General features: G+C 57.9%; 3 protein-coding genes across 8 annotated transcripts in view; 2 read left to right on the forward strand and 1 right to left on the reverse strand.

The window, feature by feature from the left end:
• NOS3 (nitric oxide synthase 3) overlaps positions 1–4,080 on the forward strand; it is a 17,620-nt gene extending 13,540 nt beyond the window's left edge. The window contains exons 20-26 of the mRNA XM_024754508.1: positions 1–166; positions 593–803; positions 905–992; positions 1,996–2,117; positions 2,934–3,082; positions 3,434–3,628; positions 3,717–4,080. The exon at positions 1–166 is cut by the window's left edge and continues 6 nt beyond it. Coding sequence (XP_024610276.1) covers positions 1–166; positions 593–803; positions 905–992; positions 1,996–2,117; positions 2,934–3,082; positions 3,434–3,628; positions 3,717–3,878 — 1,093 coding nt within the window. The 3' untranslated portion in view covers positions 3,879–4,080. The remainder of the gene's footprint in view (positions 167–592; positions 804–904; positions 993–1,995; positions 2,118–2,933; positions 3,083–3,433; positions 3,629–3,716) is intronic.
• A 699-nt stretch (positions 4,081–4,779) lies between these two features.
• Positions 4,780–14,173, reverse strand: ATG9B (autophagy related 9B). The gene is given in 17 exon segments (XM_024754503.1): positions 4,780–5,529; positions 5,616–5,739; positions 6,530–6,554; positions 6,556–6,621; positions 6,802–6,935; positions 7,101–7,300; positions 7,303–7,333; positions 8,011–8,190; positions 8,371–8,531; positions 8,693–8,777; positions 8,779–9,186; positions 10,899–11,033; positions 11,556–11,727; positions 11,926–11,987; positions 12,133–12,179; positions 12,294–12,791; positions 14,158–14,173. Coding segments are annotated over 17 exon segments (2,472 nt in total). The 3' UTR covers positions 4,780–5,401.
• An 897-nt stretch (positions 14,174–15,070) lies between these two features.
• Positions 15,071–17,775, forward strand: part of ABCB8 (ATP binding cassette subfamily B member 8) — a 16,255-nt gene continuing 13,550 nt past the window's right edge. For 4 of the 6 annotated variants that reach the window (XR_003004451.1, XM_024754489.1, XM_024754490.1 and 1 more), the window contains exon 1: positions 15,072–15,250. Coding sequence is in view for 5 of the 6 variants with exons in the window: in XM_024754489.1 (XP_024610257.1) it covers positions 15,156–15,250 (95 nt within the window). In the remaining variant the exon portion in view is untranslated. Of the gene's footprint in view, positions 15,251–17,775 lie in introns of all 6 variants that reach the window. The other 2 variants (XM_024754492.1, XM_024754493.1) reach the window with 1 other exon arrangement.

Below are 17,775 nucleotides of genomic sequence, written 5' to 3' on the forward strand. Positions count from 1 at the left end.
TCCTCCCGGCTGGGTGCGGGACCCCCGGCTGCCCCCGTGTACGCTGCGCCAGGCTCTCACCTTTTTCCTGGACATCACCTCCCCGCCCAGCCCTCAACTTCTTCGACTGCTCAGCACCCTGGCTGAAGAGCCCAGTGAACAGCAAGAGCTCGAGACCCTCAGCCAGGTGGGGGCCACCCCAGTGGGGAGCAGGGACCGGTGAGGCAGGACGAGCCAGGAGGGGAGCCCACCTGGCTATCGTGCCGGGGCTCTAAGACCCAGCTCTGGAGTTCCTACTCACCTCTGAATTCTCTCGCCTTAAAGAAGCACGGAGGGGACTTCCCTGGCGGCCCAGTGGTTAAGACTCTGCGCTTCCACAGCAGGGGGTGCGGGTTCAATCCCTGGTTGGGGAACTAAGGTCCCACATGCCACACAGCACAGCCAAAAGGATGGAAAAAAAAAAAAGCACAGAGAAGGTGCTCAAGAAATGTTTGTTGGCCTGAACTACTGAGCGGGGAGAAACCCCAGGAGGCTCAGCTCCGGAGGGGTCAAGAAGGGAGGTCATCAGGCAGGGCTAGCAGGTTCCAAGCTCACTGCCCCCTGCCCACACCAGGACCCCCGGCGCTACGAGGAGTGGAAGTGGTTCCGCTGCCCCACTCTGCTGGAGGTGCTCGAGCAGTTTCCATCCGTGGCACTGCCTGCCCCGCTGCTTCTCACCCAGCTGCCCCTGCTCCAGCCCCGGTACTACTCGGTCAGCTCAGCACCCAGCACCCATCCAGGAGAGATCCACCTCACAGTAGCTGTGCTGGCCTACAGGACCCAAGGTGAGGCTGGGAAGCAGGGGCAGGGCCAGGACCACACCGTGACCCCGGGATGGACCCCTCACTGGCCCCCTCACTGGCCCCCTCCCTCCCCAACCCCCTAGATGGGCTGGGTCCCCTGCACTATGGAGTCTGCTCCACGTGGCTGAGCCAACTCAAGACTGGAGACCCCGTACCCTGCTTCATCAGGGGGTAAGTGAGCACTGCGGGGGAGAGGCGGGCAGGCGGGGCACCAAGCAGGGGTGGCAGAGTGCGTCACAGGTGGCCAAGGACAGGTGCAGGGGTCGGCAGGCAGCTGCACAGGGTAAGGGTAGAAGCTTTGGTGAAGGTGTGATTGGGAGCAGGGACTCCCCCACTTAACATATCCAGGACGGGGCACCCACTTCACAAGTCTGGCTAAGTTTGGGGCCTTTCACTAATTTGGACTTAGGGTCCTATCTTGAAACTGCAGTTCCCAGAGACGGGGCTGGGATTCGATCCAGCAGGCCCTGTTGCTTTTAGACGGTGTACGGTGTCCCTCCCTACATCTCTGGGGTCAGTCTGATGTTGGCAGGCAGGGTGCTTGGGAACTGTGCCCCATCCGCATTTAGTCCGGGGAGAACTGGTTAGGTTACCACAGTAACACTGAGCACTGGAGGAAAGTGAAGGATCTCAGGGCACCCCTCCCTCCTGCTGTGTTCAGAAGTCTTGCCCCATCCAGCACCCAGGAGCTGGAAGTCTCAGGTGGGACAAAGAAGTGTTCCCAGGATGGCACCAGCTAGGCCTAGTGACCCAAACCCATCCAGCAGGCTAAATTACAGATAAACTGCCAATCTAGTGAGTACAAACCAAATGCCAATGTTGAGGCTATGGTTTAAAACAAAGACACTCAGCGAACCCATTATGAACTAAAAGGCTGTCTGTCCTTCCCTCCCCCATACTTTCTATATCTCCTGAACTGAGACATCAAAGCATTCTTCAATTCAAATTTAAGCTTTATTTCCTTTGGCCCAACCTCCAGAAACCACAGGTCCAGGAAGTTTCTGCCAATCAGCAGAGTTCTTTTATTAAACACTTTGCGTTTACTATGAGCTAGACACAAGCATTAACTCATTTTCAGTGGAAGTTGAGTTCTCCTCTCTCAACCCTGCTGAGGTTGATAAGAATGGGGGATGTGGGGAAACAAAGTGGGCCTGACGGAGGGTCTCTTGGCTAGGGCTCCCTCCTTCCGGCTGCCGCCTGATCCCAGCTTGCCCTGCATCCTCGTGGGCCCGGGCACTGGCATCGCCCCCTTCCGGGGATTTTGGCAGGAGCGGCTACATGACATCGAGAGCAAAGGTGAGGCTGGGGCCCAAGGGACGGACTGGAAGGCAGGAGGGAGTCACACAACTTAGGGGCACAAAAGAGCAGGGGGCTAGAAGGCAGGAACCAGGTAGGAAAGAGGGCAAGGAACAGGGCCACAAAGGTGAAAAGAAGTTTATTAGACCAGGGGGTCGGGGGTCTAGAGGCAAGGGCAGTGCCCTGTTGGTCTGGCTTCCTGGTGCCCAGCACAAAGTAGTGTTGGATTGGATTAACAACAAAGGGAACCCGGATGTCTGGAGAAGGTGGGGCTGGGACTCAGAAGACAGATATGCCCCAGGTGGACTCTGGACTGTGTCAGAGGTCACCTAGGTGTGTCTGAGACCCAAGGAAGCTACAGGGTGTTTAGGTTGGGCATGGGGTGCCCAGGGGAGCTGGTAAATCAAAAGAAGGGAGCTTGTGACTAAGAGGAAGGTGTAGAGTGCAGGAACTGAAGGTGTGGGAGAATATGGGCTTAGAGCAGGGAAGGGGCCAGACAGTCTCAGACTGCAGTGTTGGACGGTACAAAGGGCATGGGGTCAGAAGCCCCAGGCGTAGCACAGCGTCACTACTGGCCATGCCACCAGAGGGAAGTCACCATCTCCTGTGACCTTCGGCTTCTCTGTAAATCAGTGTCAGGCAGGATCTCTGTGAAAGCATCCCAACTCTCCTAGAGGCCAAACAGCTGAGTGGTTGTTTCTGCCGGAAAGGGTGGGCCCCTCAGCCTGGGTGAGGGTAGCCAGTGGGAGGTGTCACTAGGGCTGTGTCCCCAGGAGGGGGTTGGGGGGCTCTCCCAAGCCGCAGTGATGCTTGCAGGGCTGCAGCCTGCCCCCATGACCTTGGTGTTCGGCTGCCGGTGCTCCCAGCTCGACCATCTCTACCGCGAGGAGGTGCAGGATGCCCAGCAGCGCGGGGTGTTTGGCCGCGTCCTCACCGCCTTCTCCCGGGAACCCAACAACCCTAAGGTGCGGGACCCTGAGGGGGCAGGAGTAACCCGGCACGCCTAGGCCCAGGCCCGGGCCAGCCCCGCCCCCTGCAGTGCTCACCCTCCGCTCGACCCAGTGGCGCTCAGACGCCCGCCCCCACTCGGCTCCACCCTCATGCCAAGGCCCCTTTGGGTCTCACCCACCCTCACCCATGCCCCGCCCCTTACTTGTCTCCGTCCCTTGAGACCCCACCCCAGCGCACCAAGGCCCCACCAGGTGCGCTGGCTATCTTTCCCGCACCCAGGACCCGCCCCGCCCGCTCCCCCCGGGGCCTGCCCTTCCCTGCCAGGTGCCCCGCCGGGGTCGGCCCCTGACCCCGCCTCCCCTCAGACCTACGTGCAGGACATCCTGCGGACGGAGCTGGCTGCTGAGGTGCACCGCGTGCTGTGCCTCGAGCGGGGCCACATGTTTGTCTGCGGCGATGTCACCATGGCAACCAGCGTCCTGCAGACGGTGCAGCGCATCTTGGCGACAGAGGGCGACATGGAGCTGGATGAGGCCGGCGACGTCATCGGCGTGCTGCGGGTGCGGAGGGGCGGGGCCGGGGGCCGACCCCACTCCCGACGGCAACTCCGACTTGGGTTTTGATGTCCCGCCCTCTTTCCCCCGCCAGGATCAGCAACGCTATCACGAGGACATTTTCGGGCTCACGCTGCGCACCCAGGAAGTGACAAGCCGCATACGCACCCAGAGCTTTTCCTTGCAGGAGCGGCATATGCGGGGCGCAGTGCCCTGGGCGTTCGACCCGCCCGGCCCAGACACCCCTGGCCCCTGAGAGCTCTCTTGCTTTCCGCTTCAGTTCGCGGAGAGAGGGGCCGTCAGACCGGAACCAGCCACCTCTCCCTCCCCTCCGAGGTGCCGCCCCACCTCTGTCCAGAGTCTGCAGAGACTGGCCTGATTCCCCGGGAATATCTCTTTCTTTGTCTAGGTCTGTTTCCCTACCCTAGGTCTGAGTAAATCTGGAAGGCCGTCTCCCAGCAGTGGTATTCCAGAGCCCTTTTGTGTTATTTAGGTGAATTTTAGATTCCCCTCACCTCTCTCGGAAGTATCTTATCTTGAAGCCTGATCTCTAAATCACTGAAATATTTATTACTGAAGATTCACCGTAAGAGACTAGATCAGAAGTTATGAGATCTACTAAGATGCCTAACCCAGCGCTGTCAATCACAGTTACAGAATGAATGACGAGCTTTGTCTTTGAACTCGTGCAGACAGCATGGAGGTGGTAATTCTTTGACAGGGAGTCCTGGAGAACAGTGGTGGTTTCCAGCCAATCACGGGCAGTTCTGTGTCGCTCCCTGATCTGGACTGAGAAGCAGGTGCAGTCGTCAGCTGACCGGAGTGGGGATTCCAGGACTAAGGTCACAAAGCTGTGCAGCACAGCCATGAGCAAACTTTACTGCTTGTTTCAGACAGGACGAGGGGCCAGACCCGCTTCCTCAGATGTCACACCAACGTGAACTCCGAAAACGTCAGGCCTCTCTAGTCTTCCCACCCCCAGTCCCCATGCCCTTCCACAAGTCCCATGGGAACCTAAAGTCCAGATGTGTCTAAAGAACCTACTGGGGCTTCCCTGGGGGCACAGTGGTTGAGAGTCCGCCTGCCGATGCAAGGGACGCGGGTTCGTGCCCCGGCCTGGGAGGATCCCACGTGCTGCGGAGCGGCTGGGCCCGTGAGCCATGGCCGCTGAGCCTGCGCGTCCGGAGCCTGTGCTCCGCGACGGGAGAGGTCACGACAGTAAGAGGCCCACGTACTGCAAAAAAAAAAAAGAACCTACTGCCTTTCAGGTCCAGCCCCTCATGGCTCCCTTATGTGTAGCTTGGCCTCCATCTTGGCTCTGCCCTCCAACTTGAGGTCACTTGGGCACTTCTTCCCAGCTGACCACTCCAGGACAGATAGTTGTCTCTCAGCCCCTCCGTGTGAGGACTGTCTCTAAGACATGTTTCCGGATGCCTTGGGCATCTCCTCTCCTACCCTTTCTCTCTTCTCCGGGGCGAGTTCGTCATTGACTCCCAAGTTCCGCCCAGCTAAAGCATCCATGGGGGTCTTTAAAGAGGGCTCAGCGTGCCCTTCCACTCTACCTCGTCCGATCTCCTGTGGCTAGAGAAGAAGCCAGGGAACCTGGGGGAGGAAAAACTCTTGACAAGCAGTCCAGGGGTTTAGGTTCCAGAGATGACCATCCCCATCACCCCAAATTCCCACCACTGTTCCCATACCTCCGAGTCTGAGTCCACCCAGTGTCCTACTCGTTGCCCTGCCTCCACCCCAGTTAGACAATACTGGCCGTGAGCAGCCCTCTCAGTCAGTGCTAGTGGCCTGGCCAGGCTCCTTCTGGGTGTCTGTGGGCTTCTGAAACCCTCCAGGGAACATATTCTGGGTCCTCTGGGTTCTCCACTGCTGTCTGGGGCTAGAAGCAGGACTGGAGCCTGATGAGAAAAGCCATCAGCTGGGCAGTGCCATGATACCTGCGGTTCACCCGGGGTCTGTCCCCCACACACCCTGACCGCCTCACCATCACTGGACCAGGATGGCTTCTCCTCATCCGGCGAGAGTGTCTGTGGCGGGCTGGCCCAGGGCCTGGACAGGGAGAAGGCTGAAGCCTCGCCCCACAGTTCCTGCTGCTGCTGCCGATGGAGCTAAATGGAGAGGAGAAGAATGAAGGGCTCCCTCCGGCCCTGCAGCCTGAGGCCCAGCCCCCGGGCTCGGTGCAGAGGGTGCTGAAATCTCCCCCACCCTCAGCTTGGAGCCTGTCCCTGGCTGTGCGGGGCTGTGGTTTGGTAGGAGTTTGCCTGCCTCACTCAAAGCAGAGCTGCGTTCCACCCCCAGCTCCACTGCTTGCCATCTGCGACCTCGAGCTAGTCACTTCACTTCCCCTAGCCTTAGGACCCTCATTTGTCAGATGAGGACAATGGGGCTTCCCTGGTGTTGCAGTGGTCGAGAGTCCGCCTGCCGATGCAGGGGACACGGGCTCGTGCCCCGGTCCAGGAAGATCCCACATGCCGCGGAGCGGCTGGGCCCGTGAGCCATGGCCGCTGAGCCTGCGCGTCCAGAGCCTGTGCTCCGCAACGGGAGAGGCCACAACAGTGGGAGGCCCGCGTACCACAAAAAAAAAAAAAAAATGAGCAGTGACTAGCCAGTGGGCGGGTCTGTTAAGAGGATCCCAGGAGGGGAGTGCGAACACCCACGTGTCCTCGCATCCTCGCCCAGTGTCCCTCGGCACGAAACCTGCACCTTTCTTTCCCTTTCTGCCCCCTCACCCTCCCTTCGCCTTGTCACCAACAAGGGCCACCTCTTAGTTCCCCTCACCCTCTTCTGAACTGTGTTCTTTCCTGTTGGGTAATTCCTTACACTCCAGCCCCTCCACACTCTCCCTTTTGTTCAGCTGCTTTCTCCCCGCATTTCTCTTTCTGGCACTCCTCTACTCACCTGGTGCAGGTAAATGGCGCGGAGACTCAGCAGACGTAAGCTCTAGGAGCTGGGCCAGCTTCTGGCCCCCACTGCCTCCTGGGGACACACAGCTAGAACAGAGGTCACAGTGGATGAAAAAACGACAGGTCTCCCCGTCCCCACATGCCCCAGGGAGGGCCAGGCTTCGCCTCCCCTTTCTGATCACCCCCGCCCCCATGCCCCTGCACCCTTCTCCTGGAGGATCAGCCCCACCAGCCCTGCTCCCTGCGTCTCAGGCCCCCACCCCTCACCTTGAGTCCTGGCTCATTCGGGAAATGGAGGCCAGGAGGTTGGCCGTGGCTGCAGCTGGGCAGGGGGCTACGGGGCTCAGGTCCTGAGGGGGCACGAGGGTCTGCATCGAGAGGTTGGCCGGGAAGGCCTCCAGCTGGGCGCAAGAGAAGAGAGGGTCAGAAGAGAGGACAGGAGGGGAGGCGGAGGTCTAAGGAAGGCAGGAGAGCAGGCTGAGCTAATGAGTGGGTTAATACAAGAGGTGAGGCAGAGGGGGGAGGGGCCGGGGGGGAGGGCAGCAGGGCAGGCAGGCTTGACTCACCAGAGGGGAGGAAGAGATGCTGAGGATCCCAGGGCTCGGGGCGCTGCGAACTGAGCTGGCGCCCCAGGCGGCTGCATGTTGTTGCACCCGGCCTCGAAGGTGCCCCAGGAACTTGGAGCTGTGGCTTGGGGGGCACCCTTGTGGATGAACCAGGGAGAACCTCATCAATGAGAGCTCAGCCTTCCCGTCCTCAGCCCGCTCAGTGAGGCCTCTGTCTGTCCCTCTGAGAGCCACTGAAAGCAACAACGACGGTCCTTCAGGTGCCGCCAACAGCCCTTTTTTTTTTTTTTTGGCCGTGCCACGTGGCTTGCGGGATCTCAGTTCCCCTACCAGGAATGGAACCCGGGCCCTGGCAGTGAAAGCATCAAATCCTAACCACTAGGCCACTGGGGAACTCCCGTGAACACCACTTTTATAGCTGTAGTGGGTGCCACCTGGGGTAGGCAGGACAGGAAACACTAGCCCCCCATTCTTTCTTTCCAGGTGAACTGGAAAGAATGGGGACTAGCTCAAGAACACCCAGAAACACAGCCGCAGAACTGGACCTGGGTCCAGACTCAGCACTAAGATACGGCGTGACCTCAGTGTTTTGCCAAACCTGTTCACACTGGATACCAGGGCTGGCCTGACTCCAGCCCCGTCCACTGACCGAGACGTTCCCATTTACAGGTGTTACGACTTGCCGGGAACTCTGGTAGGGCTCTACACATGTCATCTCACGTAATCCTCATAAGAGTCCCACGCACCGTCCTCATTTGACGAATGAGGGCCCTAAGGGGAAGTGAAGTGACTAGCTCGAGGTCACAGGTGGCGGGCAATGAAGCTGGGGGTGGAACCCAGCTCTGCTTTGAGTGAGGCAAGCGAACTCCTACCAAACCACAACCCCGCACGGCCAGGGACAGGCTCTTACCTGAGGGTGGCCATGGCGCTTCACATCCATAAGGGCAAAGGAACAGATGTCCCCAACCGCGGCCACATCTACAGCGAAGTGACGAAAAAAGTCAATGATCTCCAAGGCGCCAGGGCGAAACCAGAAGAGCAGAAACAGTGGGGCGAGGACAGGGGACAGGAGCTCCTCCGTGAGGGAGACCTGGGGAAGCAGGGCTGAGGCTAAGAAGGGGTTGCTGAGGGCAACCAAACTCGCCAAGCAGGAAACCTCCAACGCAGTCATTCCCCGACGCCCGGGAGGGCCAGCCCTGAGCCCCTCTGTCCCCAGACACCGCGGGCAGCCAAGCCTCCTCCGCAGCCCCGCTACAGGCGTGACCCTCACCGCTCGGTATTGCAGCAGCCGCGCCATCTGCCGGTAAGAGCTGGTCCTGCCGGCAGGGCCGGTCTCCGGGAGGTAGTGCATGTGCGCCAAGGCCGCCGGCAGCGGGATTTGCGGCGGACGACCTTGGCCCTGCCCACCCGGAATGAAAGACCTAGAGGGCGGGATGGGGATGCAGAAGGGGCCTGCCGTTCAGAGGATGTGCGGCTGGGATGCAGGGCTGGGGGGCCACTAGCGGTGGGAGGGGTAGGGATGCGCGGGAGGCTCAGCCCCAGGACAGAGGAATGCCCCCTCCCCGGATATCTCCCCCATCGCACCTGGCCACTGGCCACGATCCCGAGCGCGGTCATGGCGGTGAGCACGTGCTCCACGTAGAGCACATCCTTGTCGCAGACGGTGAGCACGAGCAACCTGCCAGGCCGGCACCAGCGGGCTCAGCGCCAGGTTCACGGCCGCCAGCAGCAGCACCGTGCGCCGCCAGCGCGCGGCCAGGGCGGCCCGCCGGTCGCTGCGCTTGTAGGCGTCGGGCAGCTCCTAGCCGCCGCGGAAGAACGAGAAGGGCCCGCGGGAGAGGAGCAGATCGACGTTGGGCGCCAGGCCGCAGCTGAGGAAGGCCGCCCTGCCTCCCCAGGGCACGGCGCGGCGGGCCGGCAGCAGGCCCTTGTTGGCCAGCGCCACCTGGTAGTTGGTGTAGCGCAGGATGCGGTGGTGGGCGTCCAGCTCCGTCAGCGGCCTCGGCTGCACGCACAGCCCCCCGCTCCTCTGCAGCGCCAGGAGGCGGGACTGCACCTCGGCCCAGGGCACCGAGCTGAGCTCCTCCTGCGGAGAGGGGACGCCTGAGCGCCAGCCACCTGGATTCCTCTCCACGGCGATGCCCAAACTCCCCGTGACCAGAGATGCATCCCCGTCGTCCTCACCCAGTGTCTCTGGGGCACGAAAGCTGCCACCTTTCGCTTTCTGCCCCCTCGCCCCCCCTTCGCCTTGCCACCAACAAGGGGCACCTCTTAGTTCCCCTCACCCTCTTCTGAACTGTGTTCCTCGGGCCCCTGCCCCTCCTGAGGCCGTGAGTCGTGTGCTTCCCAGGAAGAGCTCATAAACCAAACTCTACATGTATCTGAGCTCAGCTCCTTAAGAGCAGGTTTTCCTGGCCACCGCTCGCCCCTCCCATGCCCGCAGCCCTACACATACAAGGTACATCAGAGCTGCAGGTAACATGGAAGTCTCTTTCCCGTTCCTGGGGTACCAGCCCGCTGGGCCCGGAAGCCCCCAAACTTTTACCTCAGCATGCTCTGAGACACACACGCACCCCCTGCCCCATCCCACTCCAACAGATTAACCTTCCTAAGACAGTGGCCTTGTCCCCATCGGGGTGGAGGCTGTCAGATCTCACTTGGAGCTCATCTGCAAACCTCATTTTAGCCCAGTTTCACCCAGCCTCCCCAGTCCAGCTTAGTCAAGTCCCTCCAGGCCAGCCTCTCCAGTCTATCCCAGGGTCTCCCTTTCCCCTGGAAGGAAGAGGAGAAAGAAGGAAGGAGACAGAGGGGTCAGGCACCTCCTGGAGGAGCAATGGTCCAGCTCCTCAGCTTCCCTGCCTCCATCCCCAGCCCTCGCGACTCTTTCCTGTGCTACGGCTTGTGCTTCCGTACTCAGGCGGGCTTTCGAGAACCTCTCCCCTTTGCTGCACAGGACGGCTGCGTAAAAGGCTCTGCACTTCTGAGAGGAGCAGCCTTTGCGCTGTGCCTTAAAGAAAGAACTTGGGGGGCTTCCCTGGTGGCGCAGTGGTTGGGAGTCCGCCTGCCGATGCAGGGGACGCGGATTCGTGCCCCGGTCCGGGAAGATCCCACGTGCCGCGGAGCGGCTGGGCCTGTGAGCCATGGCCGCTGAGCCTGCGCGTCCGGAGCCTGTGGTCCACAACGGGAGAGGCCACAACAGTGAGAGGCCCGCGAAAAAAAAAAAGAAAGAAAGAAAGATCGTGGGTACAGAGCCAGAAGGAGCATGAGCGAGATGGGGAGGAAAGAGCAAAGCGTGACCGGGGACAGTGAAGGGGCCGACGAAGTAGCTTCCTGCAAACAGGGGCCAGAAAGGGGGGTGGGCTCACTGACGGGGGCCTGGACACTCAGTTGCGGGCTGGCGGGCCAGTCTCCTTACTGCTGCCCAAAGATGCGCATCGCTTCCCCTGCCCCCCTCCTGCCTGGGGTTTGGAATGCCTCCCCAGCCCAAGCCCAGTTCCTCCTGCTCTGGAAAGTCAGGTGACTGCCCTTCCTCTAAAGACCCATTGTTTGGGCCACAAGCACGTGAGTGTACGTCATCTTCCATAACCATCCACATCAACTAAGCTCCACAACAGGAAGGACCCTGTGTTCTAAGGGGCGGTACCCCACCTCCTAACATTATTCAGGGCCAAGGGTAGGTGTCTCTAAGGGCTTCTCCCCTCTTCCCAGTGGATCCTTCTGTCTGTACAGCTCCCTACTCCTTCCCACCCTCCGCCCCCTGACATGGCACGCCTCCACAGACACGCTCACCCAACTCACTGGGGGGGATGTGCAGGGCCTCCCTGGAAAACACCTGATGTCCCAGTAGCTGAAGAGTTTGCAGACCGAGCGAAGCAGCTGGAAGAGCCAAAAGGCAGCCGCCAGGATCAGCAGGAAGACCAGCTGGAGCGGATCCTGTGCCGGGTGGGACAGACGGAAGAGAGAAAGTAGCGGCCCCATAGCAAGGGAGACCAGGCTTGGGGAGCGATGGGGGTCCTGGAGAGGGGACCCAGCCAGACCGGTGGTTCTCAAAGTGTGGGCCCTAGGGGTCCCCAGACCCTTGTGAGTGTCAGCAGAGTCAAAAGTTTTCATATAATGTTAAGGTTTTCTGCCATTTTCATTCTCCTTCTCCCAAGAGTATGCGGTGGCCTTTTCCAGAGGCTACGTGACATCACGGTCACAGTCGATGGAATGTATGTTTGTACATTCTTAGGAACAGCTTTAAGCTGTCCTCAGCTTTAATCTCTAACAAGGTGAATCTAGATAGGATTCTCATCAACAAAAGGTCTTGGGAGTTGGGTTCTCGATCAATTTTAAGTGTATCAAAGGTGGCCTGAGACTAAAAACTTGGAGAATGGCTGATCTAAACCAAGGAACAAAAGGAGGGGAGGCTTTTGTCTTTGTCGGTTGCTCTCCCCCATCACCTCCCCCACCAGCTGTCACTCACCGCTGGGCACACTGGGATGAGGGTAGGATAGCATCTGACAAGGTCACTTTGCTGTGGAGCGACCCAGGTCTTGTTCGGTTTTTTGATTGGCTGGCAAAGAGAACGCTGTAATCCACACAGCGAAGAAGGAAGGTTGTGAAGGTGACAATGAAAATGAATCGTCTGGGACGGGAGGGAGTGCAGTGATGAGGCCTGCGGGCTGGGAGGGCTCCTGCCCCAGCCTCCGGGCACACCCCCACCCCGGATTAACCCATCCTGCTGAGCCCCTGGGTTGCCTGGGAAGGCGCTGGAGGCCCAGAAGCAGCAGGCAGTACTGAGCAAGCAAGGGGAAGAGCTTGGGGTCTGGGACAAGCATCTCACCCCAGCTGGAAGCCATCCTCCAGCAGGATACAGGCAAAGCCACTCCTCTGGTGGTAGCTGTACATGCGGCAGGGCGTCAAGAATTAAGCCTGATGCGTGATGGGCCTTTCCTGAGGACGCCGACTCCTCAGCCCCCAAGTCCCCAGCCCACTGCATCCCTGTCTCCCTGCCTCCCGTGCCCCTTCTGCCAGGCAGAGCACAAAAGGATATCTTGGTGAAGAAGCTGTCCGGGTTCTGGACGTGGTGCCAGGAGCCTGGGCACAGAGGGGAGAGCATTGGGACTCACCTGCCTCCGTGCCCTCAAGCCTCTGCCAGAGGCCCAGCCCGGGGGACACTCTGGAACCCTGAGGCCCTCCCCAGCCCCTCACCTCGGAGCACTTCAGGCACACGAAACAGGGACTGCTGCCCCTCCCCATGGAGGGCTGAATCTTGGGACCCCTCAGGGTCACAGTCCTCCAGCCTCTCATAATCCTGCTCAGGGATCAGAGGGCCTATCCGCAGCCCAGGAGGGTCCTGGGGGCATCGGCGTGGGGCAGGGGCAGAGTGGGAACCCCAGGAATGGGGAGCAGAGATGCGCATCATCGCGGGCCGGGGCTGCGTGGCGGGGGTAGCGGGAGTGGGGAGGGTACTATAGCGAGGCTGAGAAGCCGCTGGGGCCTGCACCGCTGGGTAGGGGGGCCCCGGGGCTGAAGGAGGAGCCGAGGAAGGGGTGCTTTTTGTGTGAGGTGCAGGGGCCAGAGAGAAGTTGGAGACCCTCCCTCCCCCGGGTCCCCGACCCGGAGGAGGAGAAAGAGGAGGCAGTGGCACGGGGAGGAGGGGCACGGATCCACACCCCAGCTGTCCCCTGGTCCCCACCCCCTGCCCATCTGCCTCACCATCAGGTCAGCGGCATCTCCTGAAAGCTTGGAAAGATGGGAGCTGCTGCTGTTTCCGAAGAGGTCTGCGTCGCTGAGCAGGGACTTCAGTAACCAGGACGGTGACAACAACAGCCCGGTGACTCAGTCGGGGCAGGCCTCAGGCGTCCCAACTCGCAGTCACCAGCCCGACCACCCACACCCCTTCCAGGGCAACCCGCGGCCAAACCTCTTAGGGCCCCGCCTCCATGCCTGGCAGGGCAATACCTGGAGAGGCAGGAGCAGACTAGCGGCAGATGGAAGGAGATCCCCACGGTCCTACCTTCAGACCCCCAGCGGACTTAAAGCGGGAGGCCAGAGAGCAGAAGCCAAGAACAAAGACAGAAAGAATCCTAGTTAGGATTATAGGGCTATGGGGCCAAGATATACATCTTTAGTTTCTTAAAACCTTATCTCAGAATAAAACAAAACAACTTATCTCCCCTCCTTATATATACACACACACAGAGTGATCCACAGAGAAACACTTTAAGACCAAACACAAAAAGAAAAAGAAAACGGCTGCATGTTTTGCTTGTATGACAGTGCTAAGGAATGGAAAAGGGGAGACCGTCTGACTTTGCAGCCAGGGTGGGGGAAACTGAGAGGGAGCAAGTGAAGAGAGGAGAGGCAATTGTTTTGGATGAGAGGTGGTTCTCGGAGCTTTTACAGTAGGAAAGTGGGGTTCCTTGGAAGCTCCAGTATGTTTGCTTATTTATCCTCTTGAAACCCTCTCTACCAAGTTCTGATCCAGTTTTGGGAGCCCCCTGAGATGCATCAGGGCTGACCCAGCAGAGGGCAGCTGAAGGTCAGGAATTTGGAAGGGCAGGTAATTTGGGTGCCCCAGGGACAGCTGACTGAGTTGAGTTCCTTGTTGCCACCTCAAGGAGGAGGCGGAGGCCCAGGCAGCTGGTATGGTAGCTTGTCCAATGCCATTCTTGAGGCCCTGAATCATCAGGTTTCCTACTGAAGTCCATTCCTGAGGTGCTGACTCAGCCACCCATGTGTCAGGGCCTCCAGGGCTTAAGCCCAAGCGCTGATGTAGGGACCGGTGTCCAAGACATGGAAACAGAGGAACAGAGTACATCCCAGATTGCCCACTGGAGGAACTTAGAGGAGGAACCTGTGCTTCCTTCCTGGGAGGGGAATTGTCATGGTAGCTCAGGACTTGCATAGTTTTATCCCCGAGCAGGAGGCAGAGCTATGAAAACAAGACTCCTGGTGCCCAAAATGGAATCCCACACTGCAGAGGGGCTAGGAAATTCCCATGATCTCTCTGAGACACCTGTCAAAATCAGATATGTGGGGTTTCCTCTGGTCTCTCCCCAGCCTCACTCACCCTGATATTCCACCATACTCACTTTAGGACCCTCCCATACAGCCTCCTCACCCAGCCCAACATCAGACTAATCCTGACACGTTTTCCTACCCAGTTTCACTCCAGATTCATCGATGAACAGCCTCCCTACCACCGGCCCCAATTCACGTCAATTTATTATTAAGGACACTTTTCCCTGCCAGGCATTTGGAGGGGAAGGAGGGGACGGATGAATGAGACAGAGCCACTAACCAAAAGGAAGTCACAGCCCAGTGGGGAGGCAGCTATGCAAACAAGTAATTACACAGAAGAAATAACTAAGAGTGAAACAGAGGTGTAAGAGCTGTGCGGTGGCAGCTTCAGGCAGTCAGCCTAACTGCGGTAGGAAGGCATCTGTGGGGGAGATGGATTTAGGGTCGCGCCAGCGGTTCTAAACCATTGAGTAGGGGCAGCTTATCAGAATCACCAGGGAATTTTTTCCCCAAAATATATGCGGCTGCCGTCCCCGGAGCTCTGACTCGCCTAGGAGAGCGGGGTGGGTGGCAAAGCACGTGCACATGTTTTGAAAAAACTCCAAACGGTTTTTTTGTCCCTTAGTGTCCCAGAACCAGCGGTCTACACTCCCTGGAGACTCCGGAACATCTAGAGTCAGCCAGGAGCGCCCATAAGAGAATAACCCGGAGGTCAGCAGCTGACGCGTTACTATGGATACCCCAGGGCGGGGGACGCACTCTGAACACCCTCAAAACGTCACCCCAGAGCCGACTCGGACGGCGTGCACAGGGGAGGGCCCGCACGGAACTGGGGGCGGGAGACAGGCGACTCTCTGCAATCAGTCCCAGAAGGGGGGCTAACAAGGTTTTCTCCAATCACAGCTTGCAATGAAATTGATGCTTCTTTCCACCAATCATCGCCGAGTCGCGAGGGGGTTGTCGGGATGGGGGCCGGAGCCAACATGGAGCTCTCAGTGGAGTAAGGGTGAAGCTGCTGTTGCCGGCTGCTCCTTTTCTACCCCCACCATGTTGGTGCACTTATTTCGGGTCGGGATTCGGGGTAGCCCCGTCGCAGGCAAGCCACTACTATCCCTCCGCTTCCAGACATTCTCGGCCGTCAGGTAAAAAGGGACAAACCTACTGGGAGCGCGGGCCATTGACCTGCCGGCAGGGCGTGGGGACCGCCGGGAGATGGAGTCCCGGGCTCGCGCAACGCCTGCTGGGAATTGTAGGCCGGCCCGGCCCGGGGTTGAATGTCACTCCCCCGGGGATTGGCCTCAATTATTTACAGCGAGACCTAGGTGCCAGCAGGAGGCTCGGCGCGTCTGTATCTGCATGTGTGCTGGACGGAGGGGGCGCTCTGGCCGGTGACCACGCTAGGTCTCCTCCCACCAGCGGGCGCCGTGCTGCACAGGTGTCGGGCCCCCGTTTCCGGCCCCAGTCCTCGTTCTTGGAATTGGTCTGGCGATGTGGACAAAAATTATTAGTGTCCGGAGACATTTAGTATTGCTGTTGTTCCAAAAATTCAGTGTGAACTGAACAAAAATGGTTACTAAATCGGGATAGTTTCAGCAGAGATAGTCAATTTGGTAACGCGTATGTATGTGTTCTTGTATGCTCTATACACGTTAGTCTCAAGAGAGAAAGACACAGGTGGGAAACGAACATGTACCCTGAAACTGCCACTCCGCTGTAAATGCTTTATGAGAAGCGACTGATGCCTTTCTAATCCTGGAGTGAAGAACCCGAGAGCCAGGCAGGCAGCAGATTCGTAGGGGCGGGTGGATGTGGGCTTGTGTCCTTTGGAAAGCCCGTCTGACTGATGGAGGGCGAGATGGGCGGAGCTGCAGCTAGAAGTACCGGTGCTGGGAAGTAATCTGCCAGTTCTTGGCAGTGACCAAGCACTGCTTAGACCTTAGTTTGGAGAAGATGAGAAAAGCTGGAAAGTGGCCATGGTAAATTATTAAAAGGCTTGAAAACAGCCCTTAGGAAAAGAGTAAGGGTGTCGATGTTTTTTTACCCAGAGCGAAACTCCAGAAAAGACATCAAACAACGTTTTACTATTTGTGTGTTCATAGTGTAGTGTTTTTAAAACGTCAGGTCACAACACAATAGTTCATAAAGTGAATTTAGTGAGTCTGAATCATGTAAAAGTGAATATAATGGAATACGTGTTAAAAACAAAGTAGGGGGACTTCTCTGGTGGCGCAGTGGTTAAAAATCCGCCTGCCAGTGCAGGGGATATGGGTTCGATCCCTGGTCCGGAATGATCCTACATGCCGCGGAGCAACTAAGCCCCTGCACCACAACTACTGAGCCTGCGCTCTAGAACCCATGAGCCACAACTGCTGAGCCCACATGCCACAACTCCTAAAGCCCGCATGCCTAGAGCCCGTGCTCCACAACAAGAGAAGCCACCGCAATGAGAAGCCCGCACACCGCAACCAAGAGTGGCCCCCGCTCGCCGCAACTAGAGAAAGCCCACGCGCAGCAACGAAGACCCAATGCAGCCAAAAATAAATATATTAATTAATTAATTTTAAAAATTAGGGAGGGAATTCCCTGGTGGTCCACTGGTTAGGACTTGGTGCTTTCACTGCTCGGGCCCGGGTTTAATCCTTGGTGGGGAAACTAAGAACCTGCGAGCCGCACAGGACAGCCAAAAGAAAATGAGGGCAAGTACTGTTTTGTGAAGCATTTCGGTTTTCTGTGACATTGTGCCGGATCGCAAAGTAAAACATATTTGTTACTGTTGCACAGTAAGTCTAAAGCTTTGCAAACGCTGCAGCAGCGAGTCAGGGCAGCTTGTTCTGCATTTCTAATGAGAGCATGTGCTGGACACTGTTATGTACCAGAGCTCTGCTAAGTGCTGGGGATACAGTGGTGAATAAGATAGGGCTTCCCGCCATCAAGGAATATACGGTCTAATGAGGAAGAGGGGCATTTACACAGGGCAGAAGGACATTGAGCTTCTCCGTTTATATTTTGGATAGATATAAAGTACACAGTGGAAGACAGGCAGGTGGATGGGGTCGGGGGAGGTGTAATATAGAGTTGGCAAGAAGCCCAGGCCTCCCTGAAACAAGGGAAGGATGAGATGGAGTGTGTAGTTAGGAAGGTCTGGAAATATGAAAGGCCATCATAGTAAAGAAGAAACCTTTCATCTATTTGTTTTCATCAATAATCTCATTTGGATCTTTGATCGTCCTACCATATACTCTTGGCCAGATAACTTATGCTTCTAACAGGCCTCCCTATAGCCACTCCTGTCATTCTCCAGCTCACTCCCCTCTGCAGTGATCTTTAAAATGCAATCATGGGGACTTCCCTGGTGGTGCAGTGGTTAAGAATCCGCCTGCCAATGCAGGGGACACGGGTTCAATCCCTGGTCCGGGAAGATCCCACATGCTGCGGAGCAACTAAGCCCATGCGCCACAACTACTGAGCCTGCGAGCCACAACTACTGAAGCCCGCGCACCTAGAGCCCGTGTTCTGCAACAAGAGAAGCCACTGCAATGAGAAGCCTGTGTACTGCAAGGAAGAGTAGCCCCCGCTCGCAGCAGTGAAGACCCAACACAGCCAAAAATAAATAAATTAAAAAAATTTTTTTTTATTAAAAAAATGCAATTATGATTATGGTCCTCGT

Source organism: Neophocaena asiaeorientalis, unplaced genomic scaffold (genome assembly GCF_003031525.2).
Source record: "Neophocaena asiaeorientalis asiaeorientalis breed wild unplaced genomic scaffold, Neophocaena_asiaeorientalis_V1.1 scaffold407, whole genome shotgun sequence".
Taxonomy (NCBI): domain Eukaryota; kingdom Metazoa; phylum Chordata; class Mammalia; order Artiodactyla; family Phocoenidae; genus Neophocaena; species Neophocaena asiaeorientalis.